At 49.1% G+C, this 23,978-nt stretch overlaps 1 protein-coding gene and 1 pseudogene across 2 annotated transcripts; both read left to right on the top strand.

Moving 5' to 3' along the window:
- The first annotated feature begins 1,197 nt into the window (after positions 1-1,197).
- On the top strand, positions 1,198-19,672 carry LOC131504776 (cytochrome P450 4A11-like). 2 transcript variants are annotated; one of them, XM_058717504.1, is made up of 13 exons: positions 1,198-1,485; positions 8,220-8,504; positions 11,084-11,225; positions 11,937-11,981; positions 12,664-12,791; positions 13,703-13,827; positions 14,193-14,347; positions 14,793-14,899; positions 14,985-15,175; positions 15,271-15,404; positions 16,702-16,766; positions 16,914-16,990; positions 19,374-19,672. In XM_058717504.1, exons 1-13 carry the CDS (start codon positions 1,291-1,293, stop codon positions 19,540-19,542), a joined length of 1,818 nt encoding a protein of 605 aa, XP_058573487.1. In that variant the 5' UTR covers positions 1,198-1,290; the 3' UTR covers positions 19,543-19,672. The 2 variants fall into 2 exon arrangements, with proteins under 2 accessions (XP_058573487.1, XP_058573486.1); XM_058717503.1 differs by lacking the exon at positions 8,220-8,504 and having other exon boundaries at positions 1,199-1,485.
- On the top strand, positions 2,223-6,665 carry LOC131504781 (cytochrome P450 4A24-like; annotated as a pseudogene).
- Positions 19,673-23,978: the final 4,306 nt, after the last annotated feature.

Consider the following 23,978-nt stretch of genomic DNA (forward strand, 5'->3'; position numbering starts at 1 on the left):
TGAATGCCGGCTCTCCCTCTTACCAGTAGGGTGACTCTGGACAGACAACTAAGCTCTTTATGTCATGGTTTTCTCACTTCGACTTGGGGATTTTTGTTAAAAAGTCTATTCTGTAGGGTTGTTGTGGAGAAAACCTCTAAGGTTACTTTCTCGGTGCCTAGAACATACTAAGTGCTCACTAAATGTTAGCTACACCAAGCATTATGTGCTCACCATATAGAGGAAACCGAGGACTCTGGGAGGCAAAGACAGAATGACCCCCAGAATTGCACCCAGGCTGTCTTACTTCCAGGCTCTCTCCACAACTGTTCCTGGTATGCTAGGTGCAAAGCTGGTGCTGGGCCAAGTAAGGGAAATTGTCTGGCTCCAAAGTCTCTGACCAGGGGCCACAGAGGGATGGAAGGTAACCATACTAAGTTGAGGGGAATGGATAATGTGATTATGTCCCCTAGGGTTTGGACAGGAGCCCAGGATTTAGGGGAAGCAGGAAAGAACTCTGGTCCAAGGGTTGTGTGATGAATCTCCTGTCATGAAGTTGAGAAAGGAGGACTTTGGAAGAAGGAACTTGGGGGTAATTTGGGAAAGGGACAATTACCCCACCTTCCAGAAGGAGAAACCAAGGTTCAAGTAGTCTACATTGCTGGCTTCCTATGTCAGGAGCGTGCCCTGGGGCTGGGGATCTGAGTCTAGGGCCAGTGCTCTGTCTGCCAGCACAGTCCGCTCCAGGCACAACTGGTGGGTGGACAGTGACAAGCATGGGGAACATTGCTGAGGCAGCTGAAGCAGGTGGTCGGGAGAACCCCTGATTCTAATCCCAGCTGGCACTCTCAATGGCAGTGCTCTTGTGGCCACATCACACTAGCTCCCTGTAAGACTTCTGCTCTCTGATAAGGGAGAATAAGCCAACCAACCACACGTTCTGAACTCGGTAACTGGACTGCGGTCTTCTTGCTGTCAGGGCTCATGTCTGTTTGCAGGCAGCTGTGTTGTGGCACTCAGTACACCTGGCACTTAGGGGTGCTCCTGAAATATTGGATGAATAATTGGGAGAAGGGCAAGTGGGAGTTTGCCAGCCACTGTTGCTGTCTGCTGGGAAAGCTTTCCTCCCACTGGTTCCCAAGGTGGATTCTCTCAGTTAATGAACTCTGGAGGCCCAGTTAACCTCTGCCACCTCCATTTCCCCTCCCTCTCTGTGGGCAGGGCAATCTTCCTTGGACTGACAAGGCTGCGGTGCTCAGGGAAGGTCAGCCACATTCAGGAATAGCCAATGGATCCAGCTGTCCCTGCACCATGAGTGTCTCTGTGCTGAGCTTCACCAGACCCCTGGACGGTGTCTCTGGGCTCCTACAAGTGGCCTCCCTGCTAGGCTTCGCTCTGCTGTTGCTCATGGTAGCACAGCTCTACCTGCACAGGCAGTGGCTGCTCAAAGCAGTCCAGCACTTCCCGTCCCCTCCTTCCCACTGGCTCTTTGGGCACATTCAGGAGGTAGGAAGGGGCTGGTTGGGGAATGGGGGGACAGAGTGGGCCTGGATTCTCAGAGTATCCTCCTGGTCAGCAGATGCATCCCACAGGCTTCTTGTGTGACAGCACGTGGGTCTAGATTACCTCTCAGACCTCAGTGCCCCACGCCAGCCCTGGAGCTCAGGCCCTCCAAGGAAGCCTGTGCTGGTGCCTTCTTTCGTTAGGCAGTTCTGCAGGCTGTGGTGCAGCTTTGCTCTTTGAGGACAATGGCTGCTCCTTCCAGAGTCTTCCCCTTCAGGCTGAGCAGCCCTACCTCTTCTCTCAGAACAGGCTTCCTGATGCTTCCCTGCCCAGCCACTCAACCCCATCCTCTCAGCCTGGCCCTGAGATGCCTGGGACTCAGACATTAGTGGTTTCCCAACCTATGCAGACCATAGACAGGAATCCCAGAAGGTGTCAGATTACAGGAAAACAGGGTCAACTGCTGGACTGGGGATCACGTCAGGGGTAGGGAACAACCAGGTTGGGTGCCTGAGACCGTGGATGTTCCAGACTGGTGGTTTCAGTGCTACAACCCTGACAAGTCACTGGCACACAAGAGAAGGTTCCCAGGATGGGGCAGGTAAAGAGCACTCACACTGAGCTCCACCATTAACAGAATCTGTTTCCACATCAGATCTCATTCCCCTAACCCGGTGGGTGGCTGTGTCTGGGCACCCAGAGCTCTCAGCTCTGCCTGGGAACACTGTTCTGGGACAGACCGAGTGATCAAGCTGAGGAAGGCTCAGCTGCAGGAGGAAGGAGCTCTGGAGAAGGTCAGGAGCAAGAGGCACTTGGACTTCCTGGACATCCTCCTCTTTGCCAGAGTGAGTGTGAGTAGGGGAGGCCTGACGCTTTGCCCACAAGCTTGGGGGAGGGAGACAAACCCTGCTGTGTCACCATTTCCTCTCAGACAGAGGACGGCAGCAGCTTGTCTGACAAGGACCTCCGTGCCGAAGTGGACACGTCCATGTTTGAGGGCCATGACACCACAGCCAGTGGCATCTCCTGGGTCCTCTATACCCTGGCCACACACCCTGAGCATCAGCAAATGTGCCGGCAGGAGATCCAGATCCTGCTGGGGGATGGTGCCTCCATCACCTGGTGAGTGCTCACGAGATAGGAGAGCCTAGTCCACCCAACTGGAGAATTCCCTGCTTGCCAGCATCTTGCCTGCCCTTCAGGATAGCTTTGTTTCAGGGACCACCTAGACCAGATGCCCTACACCACCATGTGCATCAAGGAAGCACTGCGACTCTACCCACCAGTTCCAGGCATCAACAGAGACCTCAACAAGCCCATCACCTTCCCTGATGGACGCTCCTTACCCAAAGGTATGAAGGTCAGCACACTCGTGCATCAGTTCTGCAGGAGCACATGGGAGGTCAGAAATTTGCATGTCCCGGGGTAGTTCTGAATATGTCTGGTCTTCATTTTTCATCAATAAATGGACACTTACTCTCTGGTTTGGATGAGGAGAGAAAATGCCTGACACAGAGCCAGAGAACTGCCAAAGTGTCGTAAATGTTAGTTCCTCTTCCTATCTATGGAGAATATTTTCTATTTTTGTTGATTCTCTCAAATAACCTGTAAGGTGCATCTCAATTCTAAGATCTCAAATGCATAGAATCCTAAGTTTCTACTCTTACCAAGGAAAAACATTCTATTACCGTGAGATTCCATTGGTTTGTGATGCTACAGCACTCCCATTGAAGGCACTGACATTCTCTGATTTAAAACTACATACTCCAATTCCTGACTCCCAGTCAGAACTCGTGGACCAATTCTGTTCACAGACACATCTATTTGAATATCCTCAGGATTTTACACAATGTTTAGATAACTCCTTTGTAACAAAGGCAAAATACTATATACAGGCCAGTTAAAATAATAATGACTCAATGCATTGCATTCTCTACAAGGAGGTGTTGGCTTCAGGAGGGGGGCTTCAAAATTAGCATAAACTTCTAATATCCAGAGATTTGATGGCTGGAGAGACAATCCCACTGGGCCAGACAGAGCTGTTTTTCCTTCCCTGTGAGGTTGAGTCATTGAAGCACTTCAGGGAACCCACCTGAAGTGGATTTTGGCACCATTTTGACAGTCCAGTCTGTGGGGAGCCCTCAGATTGATGGCAGAGAGCACCTGATGACCAGATCTGAGAACCCAGTCACGGTTGGAGGCCACCCTTGGCTCACCTCTGATCTGAACTCCAGGCCTGCCACACCCTAGCTGTGCGGTTATAGGAAAATTGCTTAGCTTCTCTGAGGCTCAAGGTGCCTGATATGGACAATAGGGACATGAATGCCTTCACTGGAGGGTTGTTGTGAGGATTGAATGAGTTCATGCATATTACCCAAGGGCCTATGGATGCTACTTGATAAATGTGAGTTTTCTGTCACTTGAGTTGTTCCAAAAAGTAAGCCTCCTGTTCTTTCCTACTTCTCAGCCCAGGCATGGTTCTCTAGTAATTAGTGTACAGGTGCTTTCCTTGTCCACCCCATCTCTCTTGCAACACAGTCATTCCACTCACAATGATGAGCAGTGGCTTTCACTGTGGCTTCCAGGCTGTTTGTGCATGCACATGACTCCTCGTGGCGTGGATATGATCCGTCTTCTCTCTTCTGTCCCACAGGATTCCAGGTGTCCCTCTCCATTTATGCCCTTCACCATAACCCGAATGTGTGGCCAAACCCAGAGGTATGATGGCCTTGGGAGGAGGGGCTGGGATGAGCTCTCCAGACCAATGCATCCTGCTGTCCCACCTCTGGGTGGTCCATCTGGTGGCTGGTTGATAGGAAGGAGGGGCTTGACCACACCTGTCCTAGTCCTGGTGCTCCCTCTGCAGGAGTTTGACCCTTCACAGTTTGCACCGGGTTCTGCCTGACACAGCCATGCTTTCTTGCCCTTCTCAGGAGGAGCAAGGTGAGTTACTTGTACCAAGATGGGATTGGGGGCTGTTTTCTGGGTATATACCTGATGTTTGTGACTTCCTATGTTAATATGGGTGCCTACAGATATGCCGTTACATGTCTCTGTGCTAGGAAAAAGGTGTATCCCTGTCTATTTACAAAAGAAAGTTGGTAAGCACCACATGACCTGGAGACTTTGACCCATCGCTCATACCTAACCTGTAGCTACAATTCAGTGTCAGTGGATGATCCAAAGCTCACTGCATTCTGGTATTTGATACACTGTATCAGTACGACTTTGCCCAATAGATTTTCTCACATGTTAATTTTCAACTGCTGTTGATTTCAAAGTTTGGATGGAATCAATAGACTTCTTTTGTACACATTCTCAAACCAGCCTTTCCTACTCAACTCACCATTCTGTCCCCGCACTGAACCACTGACTTCTTTGCATGTGTGTCCATTCTCAGCTGCCTTGCATATCTCAAATATTTAAGTCATACGTGGGGATGGTTACTGTAGCCTCTTAAGGGTTTCATGAAGTATTCGACTAATCTGTGTGGCTGTTATGTTTGCATCTATCCAAAAGAATTCTTGAATACATGGTAATGGTCATGTACTTGACAATTTTCCCAGTTGTCAAATCAGTATATATGATCTGGGCTCTACACACATTAACATTACACTCAGTCCAACGCTGAGTGGGCAAATGTATGCAAATGAAGACATTAAACTGCTTTTGAGAGAAAAGCCTCTGTTTTATACATGACACATGGTATTTGAAAGTTTCCTGGAGTATAAAACATAAAGCAGACTTGAAGGGGCCGTGGAGCTGGGTGACTGTTCTCCAGAGTGGCTTTTGTGAAATCCTCCGATGCTGCTGAAATTGTCCTCTAAATAGTAACTTCAGGAAACTTTCCAAGAGTTACTAGAAACAAGTTTTTTTCTGAATACATAAATCTATCAATTCTTCAAATAGTGAATCCACTTTCACAGAACGGGCTTCGAGCTGATTATATTTGCAGGTATTGGCTCTAGGATCTGGTTTCTCCCTGGGAATGAGTCCTTCCTCTTAGATATTGGTGGAAGATGTGTGGCTGCCAGTGGAGACAGAAGAGGGCCAGACAACACTGCCAGAAATCACATTACTTGCCTGTGCGGCTCAGGGAGGTGGCCCTCTTGTAAAAGGATTTTAGGCCTGCTGACAGCAGAGGTAGGAGTAGGAGTTAGTCCTGGAAGACTGTAGGCTTTGTCAAAGGTCAGGGGCAGAGTGTGAAGCAAGGCTTGGGTCGAGATGTGTGTGTGTCCAGGAAGGAAAGGGATGGGGGCCGGACCCATGCAAGAGGGCCCTGCATGTGCTGTTCCCAGCAAGGGGATTGAGGCCACTTCTCATTCCCTTTTCCCTCCCTGACCCAGGAACTGCATCGGGAAGCAGTTTGCCATGAACGAGATGAAGGTGGCGGTGGCCCTGACCCTGCTCCGCTTTGAGCTGGCGCCAGATCCTTCCAGGGTCCCTGTTCCCTGGCCAAGAATTGTGTTGAAGTCCAAGAATGGGATCCACCTGCATCTCAGGAAGCTCCTCTAAAATCTGTGCAGACAAGGATGAGCCCGAGAACCTCCTGCCGGCCATCCTGTCTTCCTGTCTGTGTCTCCTGTCCCCTGTCTTCTGCCTCCCTCACAACCTCCATGATCTCCCCCTCTTTCCCATCAGACTGTCTGCCCTTCTCTGTCTCACCCTTTTCCAAGACCCTACTAGTTTTCTGTTACCCTCCTCCTACTCGGCTGTAGCCCTGACTGTGCGTGTAACTCTCAAACACGCACCTGTCCTCTAGCCTGTCTGGCCTCTCCTGTCGTTATTCTTCCTGTGCCCTGGTCTGTCCTGTACTGTTTTGTCTTGCTGGTTTCCCAAATGACACAAACTTAGTCCCTTAAGGGACTGGGGCCAGACTGCCTGGCTTTGAACACTGGCTCTCCCTCTTACCAGTATATTGACGCTGGAAAGGCAACTAAGCTCTGGGTGCCTTGGTTTTCTCGTTCAGATTTTGAGATTTATTTGAAAAAATCTGTTTCAGGTTGGGGCACCTGGGTTGCTCAGCTGGTTAAGCATCCGACTTCAGCCTAGGTCATGATCTCATGGTTCATGAGTTGGAAGCCCACATTGTACTCTCTACTGTCAGAGCAGATCACATTTCCAATTCTGTCTCCCACTCTCTCTGCCTTTCTCCCACTTGGCTTTCTCTCTCTCTCTCTCTAAAATAAAAAAACATTAAAAAAATCTGTGTTAGAATGGTTGTGGATAAAATATATAATATTTTTTGCTCAGTGCCTAGAACATAGTAAGCAGTCAGTAAATGTTAGCTATTTACAAGTATATGTGCCCAACTGTATATAGGAAATCGAAGATTCAGAAAGGAAAAGACAGACTGACACACAGAATTCCGCTCCAAGTATCCCACTTCCAACCTCCCTCCACAGGTTGTCCAGGTGTGCTAGGTGCAAAACTGGTGCTGGGCCAAGTAAGGGAAGGAGTAGCGTCCAAATTCCCTTGGCTGGGACCAGAGAGAATGGGAAGTAACCACAGAACTTGGGCAAGGTTGAGAGGAATGAGTAAAGTGGTTACATACCCCTGGGTTGGGACAGGAGCCCCAATTTAGGGGGGAGAGGAATTCCAGTGCTGTGGGTTGTTTAATGAATCTCCTATCACGAAGTTGGGCAAAAGAGAAGGACTTTGGAGTTACAGTGAGATGGGTGAGGAACAGGGCAGAAGGAAAAGGGGACTCATGGAGGGTGTCTTCTAAAGAAATCCTCATGAAGATATTTTGTTTTTATTTTTCTGAATTTTGGGCCTAAATTTGACTTTGGAGAAGAGAATCAGGAACAAGTAAGAGATTAAATTGTCCTCATCAGATATGTTTTCATAGGCTCTCCATGAGCCTTTAGTTCCCATCCCCTTCTCTAGCACTCTACCTGGTGAACTCCTATTCACACTTGAAGGTCCCATTCTCCTGTTGTGTTTTCTCCTTCCCTCGTAGGGCCTGGCCCACACTTCACTCTTTCAGGACAGGCTTTATTGTGTTTTCTTGTAATGTTAGTTCTCTGCCTTTACCTAGCAGATAGTGAGCTCAAGAACATTGGCTGAGTGCATGAGTGACTGCATGAATATGCATTCCTGGGAGGGACTTGGGAAAGGGATGATTACCCAACCTCACAGAAAGAGAAACTGAGGTTCAGGAAGTCAATGTCATTGGCTTCCTAAGTCATGAGTGTGCCCTGGGGCTGGAGGTCTGAGTCTCTGGCAGGTGCTCTGTCTGCTGGCCCATTCGGCCCCAGGCAAAACTAATGAGTGGATAGTGACAAGCATGGGGAACATTGCTGACGCAGCTGAGGCAGGTGGTCAGGAGAACCCCTGATTCTAATCCCAGCTGGCACTCTCAATGGCAGTTCTTCTGTGGCCACATCACACAAGCTCCCTGTAAGACTTTTGCTTTCTGAAAAGGGATAATAATCCCAGCAAGCACATGTTCTCAATTTTATAACTGAACAGTGGTCTTCTATCAGTTTGTTTGCAGGGCTCTTGTCTGTTTGCAGCCAGCCATGTTGTGGCACTAAGTATACCTGACACTTAGCGGGTGCTCCTGAAATATTGGATGAATAATAGGGAAAAGGCCAAGTGGGAGTTTGCTGACTGCTGTCTGCAGAGAAAGCTTTCCTGCCACTGGTTCCCAAGGGAGATCCTCACAGTTAATGAACACTGGAGGCCCAGTCTAACCTCTGCCCCCTCCATTTACCCTCCCTCCAGGTGGGCAGGGCAATCCTACCTGGACTGACAAGGCTGGGGTGCTCAGGGGAGGTCAGCCACAGTCAGGGACAGTCAGAGGATTCAGCTGTCCCTGCACCATGAGTGTCTCTGTGCTGAGCCTCACCAGACCCTTGGGCAGTGTCTCCGGACTCCTGCAAGTGGCCTCTCTGCTAGGCCTGGCTCTGCTGTTGCTCAAGGCAGCACAGCTCTACCTGCGCAGGCAGTGGCTGCTCAAAGCAGTCCAGCACTTCCCGTCCCCTCCTTCCCACTGGCTCTTCGGGGACATCCAGGAGGTAGGAAGGGGCTGGACAGGGGTTGGGAGGACAGAGCAGGCCTGGATTCTCAGAGCATACGCTTGGACAGCAGATATATCCCACACAGGCTTCTTGTGTGACAGCACGTGGGTCTAGCTTACCTCTCAGACCTCAGTGCCCCACGCCAGCCCTGGAGCTCAGCCCCTCCAAGGAAGCCTGTGCTGGTGCCCTCAGGCCAGTCTGACCCTCTTTCCTCGGCAGATCCGCAGGCTGTTTTGTAGCTTAGCTCTTTGAGGACAATGGCTGCTCCTTCCTGAGTCTTCCCCTTCAGGCCGAGCAACCCTGCCTATTCTCTCAGAACAGGCTTCCTGATGCTTCCCTGCCCAGCCACTCAACCCCATCCTCTCAGCTTGGCCCTGAGATGCTTGGGACTCAGACCATAGACAGGAATCTCAGAAGGTGCAGATTACAGGAAAACAGGGTCAACTGCTGGACTGGGGATCACGTCAGGGGTAGGGAACAACCAGGTGGGGTGCCTGAGACTGTGGATGTTCCAGACTGGTGGTTTCAGTGCTACAACCCTGACAAGTCACTGGCACACAAGAGAAGGTTCCCAGGATGGGGCAGGTAAAGAGCACTCACACTGAGTTCCACCATTAACAGAATCTGTTTCCACATTAGCTCTCATTCCTCAAACCAGGCACCATGTAATCCATGGGCTGAGGATGTCACCTCCTTCCAGTACCCCGGTGGCCAGTGCAGAGCTGACCCCAAGGGATGCTTGACTCAGGTTGTGCAGTGACAGAGGAAGGAGCAGCTTGGGGTGACTGGGTGGGAGACAGCACCTACCCAGCCCGTTCTGTCAGCACTGGTCCCCAAGGGAGAGTTACAGGAAGGGGGGCACTTGGAGAGGGGCTCACTGATGGGTGTGGATTGAACAAGCCTAGGAGATGGGGTGTTGTAGAGAGCGGAGACCGGTCTCTTCTCAGAGAAAGAGGCAGAGTGATTTCAACCTAGTGGCGCCAGAGATGGAAACTTCATGTCAGCCACAGGGAGACAGCCAGACCCCAGTTCCTTCCTATGCATTGTTGCACTAATGACTTCCAGATTATTTGTCCAGTTGGAGAAACTGGGACCTTTTGTTAGATGCAGTTGTCACCTTCCCGAGCTGGGATTTGACATAAGGAACTAAAAAACTTGCTCCAGTGACTTTCTCATTAACTGACTGTATGTAGACTCTGTAAGCAGACAGGTTCTGCTACATATCGAATATTACTCCTGGTGCCCAATCATCTCTCATCGGCTGCTGACCTATCAGATATTGTAGCCAAATATTTCTTGTTTTTATAATTCTATCTGAAACCTTCCTTTATTCAATTCCTCTGTTATTGGCTAAGTCAGGAGTTAGAATGCCACCTGAGGTGAGTTAAAGCTAACCTTCAGGCAAGGTGACAAGTCACAATTGGGACAGGGAAGCATGTGGTCTCTGAGCCAAGCTCCGTAGATTTTATCCTAGCTCTGCCACATACTCTATGCCTCTGTTTCCTCCTCTGTAAAGTGGGGATGATGATGCTGATGATTACAGTCTCAAGCAAGTCATTCTAACCTGCATAATTGATAAAAATTGAAAATAACGTAATGCCTACGAAGGACAGGCATGCTGTGGGTCCACAAACTCACTGTACTACCTAGGGGTGAAATCCACCAGGAACTATGAAAGGGGAACTGCAGGGTGGGAAGGAGGTGAGTCAATAGCCCCATCTTTCCTCCCCTGTCTCAGCCTGACTTCTAGTAGCAGAGCCACAACACCTGACCATTGTCTGTGCTGCCCCTTTAGTTTCTGTCCTCCTTCTGTCCTTGTGCCTCCCTTGGGGGAAATTTTTTGTGGCTGCAGCTTTAGTGGAGCATAGCCTGCCTTGAGTGGTCGTAGGCTGAAGGCCAGTGGACATTGGGTATTTACTGACAGAGTAACTGCCACTGCCACTGCCACTGTGGGCAATGTCTCTTCTACAAGATTGTCACCTGGCCCTGGCCAGACCTGCTCAGGGACAGATCGCAGCCCCACGTGTTTGTCCAGTCAGCTGACAGATCAGTGGCCCTCAGAATGGCCCAGAGAGGGGAATAGCCGGGCATGGCACCATTTGGCTCCTTGGGGTCCCCTAGAGGAGGAGAGCATATGATCAGAATGGAGACATTTCACTGGGCAGAAACAGGACCCAGGGCCCCTGCTGTGCAGGTCTGAGGGGATCTTGGAGGACAAAATAACATAGCTTTGTGGTAAGAGGCTCCCACTGGATGGTCATGGCACTGGATCTAAGGAGAAGGGTAGCCCAATGGTGGCCATGACCTGGGAGCACAGAGCAGGCCCCTTAAGTAATTGAAGAACACTTCAGACTCTAAGGCCTGATTCTCTTCCCCAACTCCACCCCACACTAGAACATAAGTTCACTGAATGTGGAATCTAGATCAGAACCTGTCTCATCAGAAACAGTTACAAATTCTTAAGCACTGTGGATATCTAGAACTATCACCCTGGGGCCAGCCTACCTGCCACCACCACTCTAAGCAGTGCACGTAAAGAGGAAGGTTTTATTGACTTGTCTTTCCCTCGGTTACAGTTCCAAGATGGCCAAGAGCTACAAAAGCTTCAGAAAAGGGCAGAGAAATACCCATGCGCCAGTCTTCGCTGGCTGTGGGGGAGCAAAGTTATCCTCATAGTCTATGACCCGGATTACATGAAGGTGATCCTGGGGCGATCAGGTGAGAACTATCCTACATGTCTTCTGCTATGGCTCTTCTCTCTTGGGTATATTCCTTGGGGACTATGAAATTCTGGAAGAGAGTCATGGCTCAGCCTTCAGTACCCTCCAGCAACCATCCTTCTAGCCCACAAGCCAGCATAAGGCCAAATATAGATACTTAGATGGAATGCTTAAACAGCTGTGAGGGATTACATTTTCCTCTTTCTTTCTTTCTTTCTTTCTTTCTTTCTTCTTTCCTCCCTCCCTCCCTCCTTTCTTCCTTCCTTCCTTTCTTTCTTTCTTTCTTTCCTCCCTCCCTCCTTTCTTTCTTTCTTTCTTTCTTTTTTTCTTTCCTTCTTTCTTTCTTTCTTTCTTTCACCACACTGATATGATCCCAGATCTCAAAGTCAATTTGCTGTCCGTGATGGCTGGTATTCAGAATCCCTGTCTGTGGTGGGTCATATAGAATGCCTGATTTCTATATTTCTTTGCTGATCAGTCTCATTGGGGCTGTGCTATGGACCACTGAATCTGCCCTCCTAAGCCCAAGTTACCATCAGGAAAGGAAGTGAGTCAGGGCTTGGAGGCAACTGGGGAGTTACTTATCACAAACTGCCAGCTTACAATCCTCAGGAAGGAATGGGGGCCACTGGCCTGGACCACAGCACCTCCTGGGGGCAGCCTGCCTTCCATGTTCCCCTCAGTCCTGTAATTCCCTCTTAACTTTCAGACCCAAAGTCTCATGGCATCTCCAGATTCCTGGCTCCGTGGATAGGTAAGTACATTTAACCAGGACTATAGTCCACCTTCCTGTTTGCCAACAACTATCCATTTGGCCCAGATAAAACAAGACTGTAGTGACCGGCACCAAAGTCACACCCTCAACTCTGAAGTGAGCCTCGTTTCTCTTCTTCTGAAAAAACTCACTTCTGGATGTCTGGGGGGCTCAGTTGGTTGAGGATGTCTCTTCATTTTGGTTCAGGTCATGATACCAGGGTCATGGAATTGAGCCCCACATTGGGCTCCACACCTAGCTTGGAACCTGATTAAGATTCTCTCTTTCTGCCTCTCTCTGCCCCTCTCCCTGGCTCACCATCTCTCCCTCTCCCTTTTCTCCTTCTCTCTCTCAAAAAAATACCCTCACCCCTTCCTAATGGTGGGGAGAGCTCTCCTGCAGCTCAGCTTCTTTCACATCACTTCACAGTCCTCGAGAATGATCTCAGCCTGACTTTTCACTGAAGTCCTTCTATGACCTGCGACCTGCTCGGTTTCAGCCTTGATCTCTCAGCTGTCATGACCACTTGCTGTGACCCAATACTTGCGTGGCCACCTTCCTGACATGCACTGGCCTTCCCAGACTTGCCCAGGATGCCCTTCTTCTCACACCCTGGGTTCCTCCCAAATTCCTAGACGACTCTTGGGAGTACCTCTCCCCACACACCCCCATTGTGGCCCAGGGTATGGTTTGCTCCTGTTGAATGGTCAGATGTGGTTCCAACACCGGCGGATGCTGACCCCAGCCTTCCACTATGGCATCCTGAAGCCCTACGTGAGGCTCATAGATGACTCTGTCCGCGTGATGCTGGTAAGTCCGTCCCGTGCTCACCTGCACACTCACACCCATAGCACAGTTCTCAGAGCCCACTCTCAGGCATGTGTGTCCCACAGACATCCATCAGGCACAACACTTATACCTTACTAGGAGACAGGGCTCCCCAGGGTGGATGAGACAGGAAAGTTCCAGGCACAAGCTTGCCTCCACTCTGTGCTCATTGCCAACTAAAGAGAGAGTCATGGTGGATCCAGGGTCCATTCTCCTCCCCACTTGATGTCTTTGGCTTGGATAGGAAGAGCAGTCAATCCCCCTGGACAACAGGACAAGTGACCCTGGCTGGCCTGGCAGTAGCAGCTTCAGGATGTCACTGACATGGGCTCTGGGCTGGGGCTAAAGGTTTCTGCATGGATTTTAGCCACTCCATGGAGGGAAATGGAGACCAGGTCTCAACCCCCAGGCCTGGGTTGCACCATCATATCACCTCTGGACAGAACCTTATGTCTCACTAACTGTGCTCAGCTGACATTTGATGAACAAAAGGAAATGTGGTCCCTGATATCCCTTCTTTAGGAATCCTGGTACTGATCCCTTAGCCTTTCTCCTGCCTCGATGCTTGCTCAAGTGGGACTTGACTTGTTTCTTTTGTCTAGATCAAAACGGCAGAAAACGTCCACCTTTTGGCCCTCAGAAACATTTTGTGTTCTTCTAAAAGGTGGTTAGTGCCATAACTTGCTCCTAGGTTATGAGAGATCATGATTAATTATATAGCAAAAGTTTCTGTGAAAATACTCATCACATTACAAACACTTATTTGCTATATTTCTTAAAATGCTAAAAACACAGCCACTTTAGAAAGAGAGGACATCCCATCAGAAGAGAGAGCCTAGCCTTGTCAGCATGGGCCTTCTGGAGTAGAGGATTAATGTGTCCCTACACCACAGGACAAATGGGAGGACCTCATCAGACAGAACTCATATGTGGAGATCTTTGAGCATGTCTCCTTGATGACCTTAGACACCATTATGAAGTGCGCCTTCAGCTACCAAGGCAGCCACGAAGCAGACAGGTCAGTGAAATTCTCAGGCACCAGGCCCTATTTCCTACCAAATGGTGTGGACTTATCCTGGGAGGTAGGTAAGGCAGCTTGGGTGTTTCCCATCAACAACAGCAACATTGTGCAGAGAGCTCCAGGCCACAGTCAAATTCAGCCCACACCACACCTTCATTAGGCACAGATCCCTGATCCTTGCCACAGGGAAAAACTTGGCTATGTCCCTCGCAAAGGGCTGAGGGTCTCAAGAGCATAAGAAAGAAATGGTGAATGCCTCGGGTACCTGTCCCACTGACTGAGGAACCCTCACCCACAGCCCCAATCCACTCCAGGGCAGATGCCTGCCACCATTTAGGCCCTTTTGCATCCTTCCCATTCAGGATCTCCCAGGCCTACATCCAGGCCATTCAAGACCTGAGCAACCTGGTTTTTTCCCGAGTGAGGAATGTTTTCCACCAGGATGACATCATTTATAGGCTGACCCCTGAAGGCCGCTGGAACCACCGGGCCTGCCAGATTGCCCATCAACATACAGGTTGGACTCTGGCCCCTAGGCAGCTCACCTCCTTCTTCAGAGACATCCCAAAGGGATTGGCCCCAAACACTCAGGCAGAGCTCTGTCCCTCCACGGCCCCTCCAGAGGTTGGGACACACCCACACTGGGTACCCCCCTGGTGCATGTTTTAGGATGCCAGTGCTGTGCCTGAGCTGATATTTGTCATCACGTGGGTGAAGGCTGAATGAGACTCCCTGCCAATGGCATTCAAACAATGTCTCTTGGGATGTACTGTTGAGTGGCGACCCAACCCGCAAGCACATGGTGCTACAGCTCTCACCCTGACATGTACACCTATTACCACTCTCCTCCTGATCCAAATGGCACCCAGGCTGGGACAGCTGGGGGTAGGTGGGCCAAGGGGGTAGCTGTATCTGGGCACCCCGAGCTCTCAGCTCTGCCTGGGAACACTGTTCTGGGACAGACCGAGTGATCAAGCTGAGGAAGGCTCAGCTGCAGGAGGAGGGAGCTCTGGAGAAGGTCAGGAGCAAGAGGCACTTGGACTTTCTGGACGTCATCCTCTTTGCTAGAGTGAGTGTGAGCAGGGGAGGCATGAGGCTTTGCCCACAAGCTTGGAGGGAGGGGCAAACTCTGCCATGTCACCATTTCCTCTCAGACGGAGGACGGCGGCAGATTGACTGACAAGGACCTCCGTGCCGAAGTGGATACGTTCATGTTTGAGGGCCATGACACCACAGCCAGTGGCATCTCCTGGATCCTCTATGCCCTGGCCACACACCCTGAGCATCAGCAGAGGTGCCGGAAGGAGGTCCAGAGTCTCCTGGGGGATGGTACCTCCATCACCTGGTGAGTGCTCACGAGATGGGATTGCCAGCCGACCCAACTGGAGAATTTCCTGCTTGGCAGAGTCTTGCCTGTCCTTCAGGATAGCTTCGTTTCAGGGACCACCTAGACCAGATGCCTTACACCACCATGTGCATCAAGGAAGCACTGCGACTCTACCCACCAGTTCCAGGCATCAGCAGAGATCTCAGCAAGCCCATCACTTTCCCTGATGGACGCTCCTTACCCAAAGGTATGAAGGTCACCACACTCACACGGCAACACTCTGCAAGAACACATGGGACGTCAGTGGTCCACATGTCATGTGGCAGTTCTCAATCACTCTGGTCATCTTTCATCCAAAAATGGACACTTACTCTTTAGTTTGGATGAGGATAGAAAATGCCTGACACAGAGCCAGAGCACTGCCAAAGTGTCATAAAGGTTACTTCCCCTTCCTATCTATGGAGAATATATTCTATTTCGGTTCATTCTCCCAAATAACTTGTAAGGTGCATCTCAATTCTAAGATCTCAAAAGAACAGAATCCTAAGTTTCCAAACTTATCCAACAAAAACATTCTATTACCATGAGATCCCATTGTTTTGTGATGCTACAGCATTCCCACTGAAGGCACTGACATTCTCTGATTTAAAACTACATACTCCAATTCCTGACTCCAAGTCCAAACTCATGGACCAATTCTGTCTTCACTGTCATATCTATTTGAATATCCTGAAGATTTGACATAACATTTGGGTAACCCCTTTGTGACAAAGGCAAACAACTATATACATATCAGTTAAAATAAAAATGACTCAATACATTGCATCTTCTCTGCAAGGAGGTGTTGACTTCAGCAAGGGGCTTCAAAATTAGCATAACCTTGTAATATCCAGAGATTTGATGGGCAGAGAGAAAATCCCACTGGGCCAGACAGAGCTGTTTTTCCTTCCCTGTGGGGTCGAGTCATTGAAGCAGATCAGGGAATCCACTGTCATTATTTTGACAGTCCAGTCTGTGGGGAGCCCTCAGATTGGTGGCAGAGAGCACCTGATGACCAGATCTGAGAATCCAGCCATGGTTGGAGGCCACCCTTGGCTCACCTCTGATCTGAACTCCAGGCCTGCCACATCCTAGCTGTGTGGATATAGGCAAGTAGCTTAGCCTCTCTGAGGCTCTAGGTGCCTGATATGGACAATGGGGACAAGAGTGCCTTCACTGGAAGGTTGGTGTGAGGATTGAATGAGTTCATGCATATTACCCAAGGGCCTATGGATGCTACTTGATAAATGGGAATTGAGTTGTCACTTGAGTTGCCCCAAAGAGTAAGTAAGCCTCCAGTTCTTTCCTGCTTCTCAGCCTGAGCAGGGTTATCTAGTATTTTCTGCCTGTATGCTTTGCCTTGTCTGCCCCACCTCTCTTGCAACACGATCATTCCACTCAGTGTTGATGAGACATGGCTCTTATTGTGGTTAGCAAACTGTTTGTGTGTGCACATGGCCCCGCGTGGCATGGGTATGATCAGTCTCCTCTCCTCTGTCCCACAGGATTCACAGTGTTCCTCTCCATTTATGCCCTTCACCACAACCCAAAGGTGTGGCCAAACCCAGAGGTATGATGGCTTGGGAGGAGGGGATGGGATGAGCTCTCCAGACCAACCCATTCTCCTGTCCTACCTCTGGGTAGTCTGTCTGGTGGTTGCTTAATAGGACGGAGGGGCTTGATCATACCTGTCCTGGCCCTGGTGCTCCCTCTGCAGGTGTTTGACCCTTTGCGGTTTGCACCGGGTTCTGCCCGACACAGCCATGCTTTCTTGCCCTTCTCAGGAGGAGCAAGGTGAGTTATTTGTACCAGGATGGGAGTGGGTGGTGCTTGCTGGGTACATATCCAATACTTGTGACTTCCTATTTTATACGGGTGTCTATAGATATGCCTTTGCTTGTCTCTGTGCTGGGAAAGAGGTATGTGCCTTTATGTACATAAAGGTATGTGCCTTTATGTTCTTTTACAAATAGATGCAAAAGAAAGCTGGGAAGCATGGCATGACCTGGAGACATTGACCCATTTCTCTTCCCCAATCTCTAGCCACACTTCAGTGCTGGTGGCTGCTCCAAAATTCAGTGCATTCTAGTATTTGATTCACTGTATGAGTATGACTTTGCACAAGAGATTTTCTCACATGTTAATTTTCAAGTATTGTCGATTTCAAAATCTGGATGGAATCTGATAGAAATCTTTCATACACATTCTCAAACCAGCCATTCTTTCCCCGAACTGCACCACTGAATTCTTTGCATGTGTTTCCATTCTCAGCTGCCTTGCATATCTCAAATATTTATGTCATACATGGGGTGGTTACTGTGGCCTCTTAAGGGATTAATGAAGTATTCAACTAATTTGTGTCACTATTATGTTTGCATCTATCCTAAAGAATTTTTGAGTCCGTGGTAATGGTCACATGTACTTGACATTTTTCCTAGTTGTCAAATCAGTACATATGATCTGGGCTCTATACACATTAATATTATACTTAGAGTCCAATTGCATAAGTGGGCAAATAGATGCAAGTAAGACATTAAACTGTTTTTGAGAGAAAAGCCACTGTTTTATACATGGCACATGGTATTTGAAAGTTTCCTGGGGTATAAAACATAAAGCAGACTTGAAGTGGCTGTGTAGCTGGATGACTATTCTCCAGAGTGGCTGCTGTGAAATTCTCCAGTGCTGCTGAAATGGTCCTCTAATTAGTAAATTCCTTAAATCTTGTAAGTAGTTACTAGAAACGAGTTCTTTTCTTCAAACACTAAATCCACTTTCACAGAATAGGCTTTAAGCAAACTATTCTTCCAGATACTGGCTGTAGGATTTGAGCCTTAGACACTGGTGCATGTCATGTGGCTGCCAGTAAGGACAGGAGGGGGCCAGAGAGATCCATTTCTAGCTCAGACCTAATGGCTACCATATTTCATTCCATTCAGGTTTTTTTTTTTTTTAGTTCAATAAACTTCATGCAATTCTAAGACTACTTTTTAAGCCTGTCTCTGTGTGCTACGTCTTATGTTAGGAGGTGGAACGCAGAAGAAAGATACTGCCCTTGCCGCCAAGAGTTCACAGCCATAAATGCTCCCACTCAAAGAGACATCATTCATTCATTCATTCATTCATTCTTTCACTCCATCATTTACTAATTGAACACACTGTAGGACATTCCATGCTCCTGGCACTGTCTTGTTCTGGAAAGTGATGTGTCCCTGAGTAAAAAATACTAGTGTGACTTCAGGATCCAGGTATGAAGAGGTACAGCCAGCAGAGAGGGTGAGGGTGGGCTGTCATTGCCATTAGCCTTGAGCACGAGGCAGGCAGAGGTGGAGGGAGGGTATTCTCAGGGATCACATCAGCAGGAGCTGAGTGGGGAGGCAGAGCTGGACAGGTGATAGGTGAGTGAGGGAACAAGCCAGAGAGGGCTTTAATGCCAGCTGAGGCATGTGGACATGCCCCTAGCTGTGATGGAGGGCCTGGGAGAGTCTGAGCTGGGTGGGGCTTCAGGGGAGGAAGGGGAGGCAGGAGACAGAGAAGCCTGGGTGAGGAGATTGAGGGATGGCCAATAGGGACATTTCTGCAGTAGACTTGGAATCTACAGAAGCTGGTTGACAGAGGGGTTGAGGGGAGCACAGGAGTCTGGACCCAAACTGGGAAGGAGATGGTGGAGCAGATTGAGCATCGTTACGGCCTTGCCCATTTGGGTGTCTCTCTGATTCCATTCTGTTTTCCTTACACAATTCCACCTTGTCCTTTCTCTGAGGATCTGGGTCCCTTTGTCCCCCCATATGGTTAGCGCCTAAAGTGGCCCACCTGGCCCCTATAGTACCCTGTACTGGCTTCTCATTTTTGAAATCAGTAATGGCTTATAGAGACAGCAAACACCCTGATGTTAACTGTTGTAGTGATCACTTGACTTGGCTGTGTGCCTCTGGAGCTGACCCTCTTATAAGAGGACTTCAGGCCTGCCGACAGCAGAGGTAGAAGGAACTAGCCCTGGAAGACTGTAGGCTTTGTCAAAGGTCAGGGGCAGAGTGTGAAGCAAGGCTTGGGTCGAGATGTGTGTGTGTCCAGGAAGGAAAGGGATGGGGGCCGGACCCATGCAAGAGGGCCCTGCATGTGCTGTTCCCAGCAAGGGGATTGAGGCCACTTCTCATTCCCTTTTCCCTCCCTGACCCAGGAACTGCATCGGGAAGCAGTTTGCCATGAACGAGATGAAGGTGGCGGTGGCCCTGACCCTGCTCCGCTTTGAGCTGGCGCCAGATCCTTCCAGGGTCCCTGTTCCCTGGCCAAGAATTGTGTTGAGGTCCAAGAATGGGATCCACCTGCATATCAGGAAGCTCCTCTAACCCCTGTGCAGACAAGAATGAGCCCGAGAACCTCCTGCCGGCCATCCTGTCTTCCTGTCTGTGTCTCCTGTCCCCTGTCTTCTGCCTCCCTCACAACCTCCATGATTTCCCCCTCTTTCCCATCAGACTGTCTGCCCTTCTCTGTCTCACCCTTTTCCAAGACTCCTACTAGTTTTCTGTTACCCTCCTCCTACTCGGCTGTAGCCCTGACTGTGCGTGTAACTCTCAAACACGCACCTGTCCTCTAGCCTGTCTGGCCTCTCCTGTCGTTATTCTTCCTGTGCCCTGGTCTGTCCTGTACTGTTTTGTCTTGTTGGTTTCCCAAATGACACAAACTTAATCCCTTAAGGGACTGGGGCCAGACTGCCTGGCTTTGAACACTGGCTCTCCCTCTTACCAGTATATTGACGCTGGAAAGGCAACTAAGCTCTGGGTGCCTTGGTTTTCTTGTTCAGATTTTGAGATTTATTTGAAAAAAATCTGTTGCGGGTTGGGGCACCTGGGTTGCTCAGCTGGTTAAGCATCCAACTTTGGCTCAGGTATGATCTCATGTTTCATGAATTTGAAGCCCACATCGGGCTCTCTACTGTCAGAGCGGATCACACTTCCAATCCTGTCTCCCACTTTCTCTGCCTTTCTCCCACTTGGCTTTCTCTCTCTCTCTCTCTCTGTCTCTCTCTTTGTCTCTCTCTCTCTCTCTCTCTCTCTCTCTCAAAAATAAATAAACATTAAAAAAAACTGTGTTAGAGTAGTTGTGGGTTAAAATATATAACGTTCTTTGCCCAGTGTCTAGAACATGGTAAGCACTCACTAAATGTTAGCTATTTACAAGTATATGCACCCAACTATATAGAGGAAATCGAGGATTTGGGGAGGAAAGACAGAGTGACGCCCAGAATTCCATCCCAAGTATCCCACTTCCAACCTCCCTCCACAAGTGTTCCCAGTATGCTAGGTGCAAAGCTGGTGCTGGGCCAAGTAAGGAAAGGAGTAGGGTCCAAATTCAGCGGGCCGGGATCAGAGAGAGATGGGAAGTAAACAGAGAACTGGGGCAAGGTTGAGAGGAATGGGTAAAGTGGCTACCTCTCCCTGGGTTTGGACAGGAGCCCAGATTTAGGGGAGAGAGCTAAGAACTCCAGTGCTGTGGGTTGTGTAATGAATCTCCTGTCACGAGGTTGGGCAAAAGAGAAGGACTTTGGAGTTACAGGTGAGATGGGTGAGGAACAGGGCAGAAGGAAAGGGGGATTCATGGAAGGTGCCTTCTAAAGAAATCCTCATGAAGATATTTTGTTTTTATTTTTCTGAATTTTGGGCCTAGAGTTGACTTTGGGGAAGAGAAGCAGGAACAAGTAAGAGATTAAGTTGTCCCCATCAGATATGCTTTCATAGACTCTCCATGAGCCTTTAGTGCCCATCCCCTTCTCTAGCACTCCACCTGGTGAACTCCTATTCACCCTTAAAGCTCCCACTCTCCTGTTTTGTTTTCTCCTTCCCTCGTAGGGCCCAGCCTACACATCACTCTTTCAGGACAGGCTTTATTGTGTTTTCCTATAATGTTAGTTCTCTGCTTTTACCCTTTAGACTGTGAGCTCAAGAACATTGGCTGAGTGCATGAGTGACTGCATGAATGTGCATTCCTGGGAGCAACTTGGGAAAGGGACGATTATGCCACATTACAGAAGGAGAAACTAAGGTTCAGGGAGTCTAAGTCACTGGCTTCCTAGATCATGAGTGTGCCCTAGGGTTGGACATCTAAGGCCGGTGCTCTGTCTGCCAGCACAGTCAGCCCCAAGCAAAACTGGTGAGTAGACAGGGACAAGCATGGGGAACATTGCTGAGGCAGATGAGGCAAGTGGTCGGGAGAACCCCTGATTCTAATCTCAGCTGACACTCTCGATAGTGGTTCTCCTGTGGCCATCTCACATTAGCCCCCTGTAAGACTTGCTCTCTGAAAAGGGATAATAATCCAACCAAGGCACACATTCTCACTTGGTAACTGGACTGTGCTCTTATTGCCATCAGAGCTCATGTCTGTTTGCAAGCAGCTGTGTTGTGGCACTTAGTACACCTGACACTTAGGAGATGCTCATGAAATACTGGATGACTAATTGGGAGAAGGGCAAGTGGGAGTTTGCCAGCCACTGTCGCTGTCTGCTGAGAAAGCTTTCCTCCCACTGTTTCCCAAGGTGGATCCTCACAGTTAATGAACTCTGAAAGCTCTGTCAAAGCTTTTCCTTCTCCCTTTGCCCTCCCTCCAGGTGGGCAGGGCAATCCTCCCTGCAGTGATGGGGCTGGGGTGCTCAGGGGAAGTCAGACATAGTCGGGGACAGACAGGAACAGCCAGCAATCCAGCAGTCCCTGCACCATGAGTGTCTCTTTGCTGAGTCTCACCAGACCCCTGGGCAGTGTCTCTGGGCTCCTGCAAGTGGTCTCTCTGCTAGGCCTGGCTCTGCTGTTGCTCAAGGCAGCACAGCTCTACCTGCACAGGCAGTGGCTGCTCAAAGCGGTCCAGCATTTCCCGTCCCCTCCTTCCCACTGGCTCTTTGGGCACATCCAGGAGGTAGGAAGGGGCTGGACCAGGGATGGGAGGGCAGGCTGGGCCAGCAAGAGCAGCAATACCCACCCAGCACTGACAGCACTAGCTGGTGGTGAAGGGTGCCCAGAGCAAAGGAACGATCCACATGGTGAGAGTCTCAACAAGGTTTTGTGGATTGTTCAATGGTAGGAGTCGATCAGGATTTGCCTTCTGATGTCTGCCTTTCCTTAGAGAAGGAGCCACCTTCATCTAGTGGCTTGAACATAAAGAAGAGAACTGGAAACAGCTCCTATGCCATATTGGTGCCCCAACACTGCTCTGTCCCTTCTCCTTCCTAACCTCCTCCTGTACCCTAAGTCATTCATTGTCTCCCCCTGCCTGTGCATTCCCCTTCAACGGCGCTGCTCATACTTTCCCTTCCCCCTGGATAAATCTTGTCCCTCATATGGCCATCTGCCAAAGTCCAGCCCCAAGCCTCCTCCAAGATGTTTTTCTGGGCATCTCAGGAGTGGAGAGGACAACTCTTTTTCCCCTGGACTGTCCTTCTAATAAAGCAGGGCTGACCTGACTCCGCTATTTTTGTCTGCAGTGTCAAAGTTGTGAGCTCCTTGTGGGAGAGACCACCTCTAATTCATCTTTGTAACCCAATAGGGTGTTGGTCAATGACTTGATGAACGAGCAAATGCATGAGGAAGGGCTTTCTAATGTCCAATTCTGAGTGCTCAAAACTTCCCCAGACACTTGGGTTTCCCTTTATCACATTAATAATCTACTGTCGTGGCCACTTACTCTGTCTGTCTCCTCAAGTACAGCAGAAGCTTCAAACAGGTAAGATCTATGGCTATATCCTAATTCAGTGTTTAAACCAGTGCCGTGCACATAGTAAATGCTCCGGTAACATGTGCTGAGTGAAGGAACCTGCCCTACAGTAGCACAGGTCACCTCAGCACTAGGAAATCCTGATTGTCAGGTGGGAGCAGGCAGAAATTAGATGCCAATGTAGCAGAGAGTTGCTTGAGTTACATAGATGTGGTAGAAATAAGGGGAGTTGCCTATGGGAACACGTCCAGGAACAATTGCCTATGTGAATTCCAGAAGTGGAGAGCAAAGCAGAGTGTTGAGAGCTGAGGAGTGGCAGTTGCTCCGTGGCAAAGTAGAAGGGCCCTCCAGGTAGAGGAAAGAGTGTGTACAAAGGACAGGAAATGTAAGCAGGTGTTGCAGGGCAGGTGTGAGGAGCAACAGTAACAGCATCTTCAGGCAAGGAGCAACAGGGCTGCTGGAATGGTCACAGGCAGGAGGCAAAGTAGAGAAAGCGAAGTCAGAAAGCAAAGACTTTTGTAATCCCCACTGAGGAGATGAAGGATACTACTGCAGACGGTAGAAGCTCACATAAATTTCTTTTTATTACAAGGTGAAAATGAGATAAAACCCTCAAATATCAAAACCATAGATCAGTATCATTTTTATCTCTATATATCCAGACTTAACAACTGTGTGCATATTCAATATGTAAAACTACATCATGCACACAGTTTTGTATTTATTTAGTTTTCACTTAGCTATATACCTCCCAAACACTATGCAATATTAACAAACATTTACATGTATTTACATGTATGCTTTCAATTACTGTTGAAAGTAATATGGCAAAATAAAGTTAATACATAAATTTAATTTTAAAATATAAACCATTTCATGCTCCAAATAATATAATGAGTTGGCCAACTGCTTACCAAGTAATAGAAGTTGTCTTAAATTTTTTATGCCAATGTTATACCAATGACTTCCAAAAGTTTGGTACACCATGGAGTCAATCCCTGACATGTTTCTGTAGGCAGCTCGTTGTCAGGGCTCCTAACTCTACTCAACAATAGGACAGAACCTGGCCTTAGGGCAATCC

Source organism: Neofelis nebulosa, chromosome 2 (genome assembly GCF_028018385.1).
Source record: "Neofelis nebulosa isolate mNeoNeb1 chromosome 2, mNeoNeb1.pri, whole genome shotgun sequence".
In the NCBI taxonomy this organism is placed as follows: Eukaryota; Metazoa; Chordata; class Mammalia; order Carnivora; family Felidae; genus Neofelis; species Neofelis nebulosa.

Excerpts from the sequence above, each read along its gene's own strand:
- LOC131504776 (XM_058717504.1), top strand. The coding sequence starts at position 1,291 with ATGAGTGTCTCTGTGCTGAGCTTCACCAGACCCCTGGACGGTGTCTCT. Across the intron at positions 11,982-12,663 it reads ATTCCTGGCTCCGTGGATAG|GGTATGGTTTGCTCCTGTTG; the intron begins GTAAGTACATTT and ends ATTGTGGCCCAG. Across the intron at positions 15,176-15,270 it reads GATGGTACCTCCATCACCTG|GGACCACCTAGACCAGATGC; the intron begins GTGAGTGCTCAC and ends GCTTCGTTTCAG.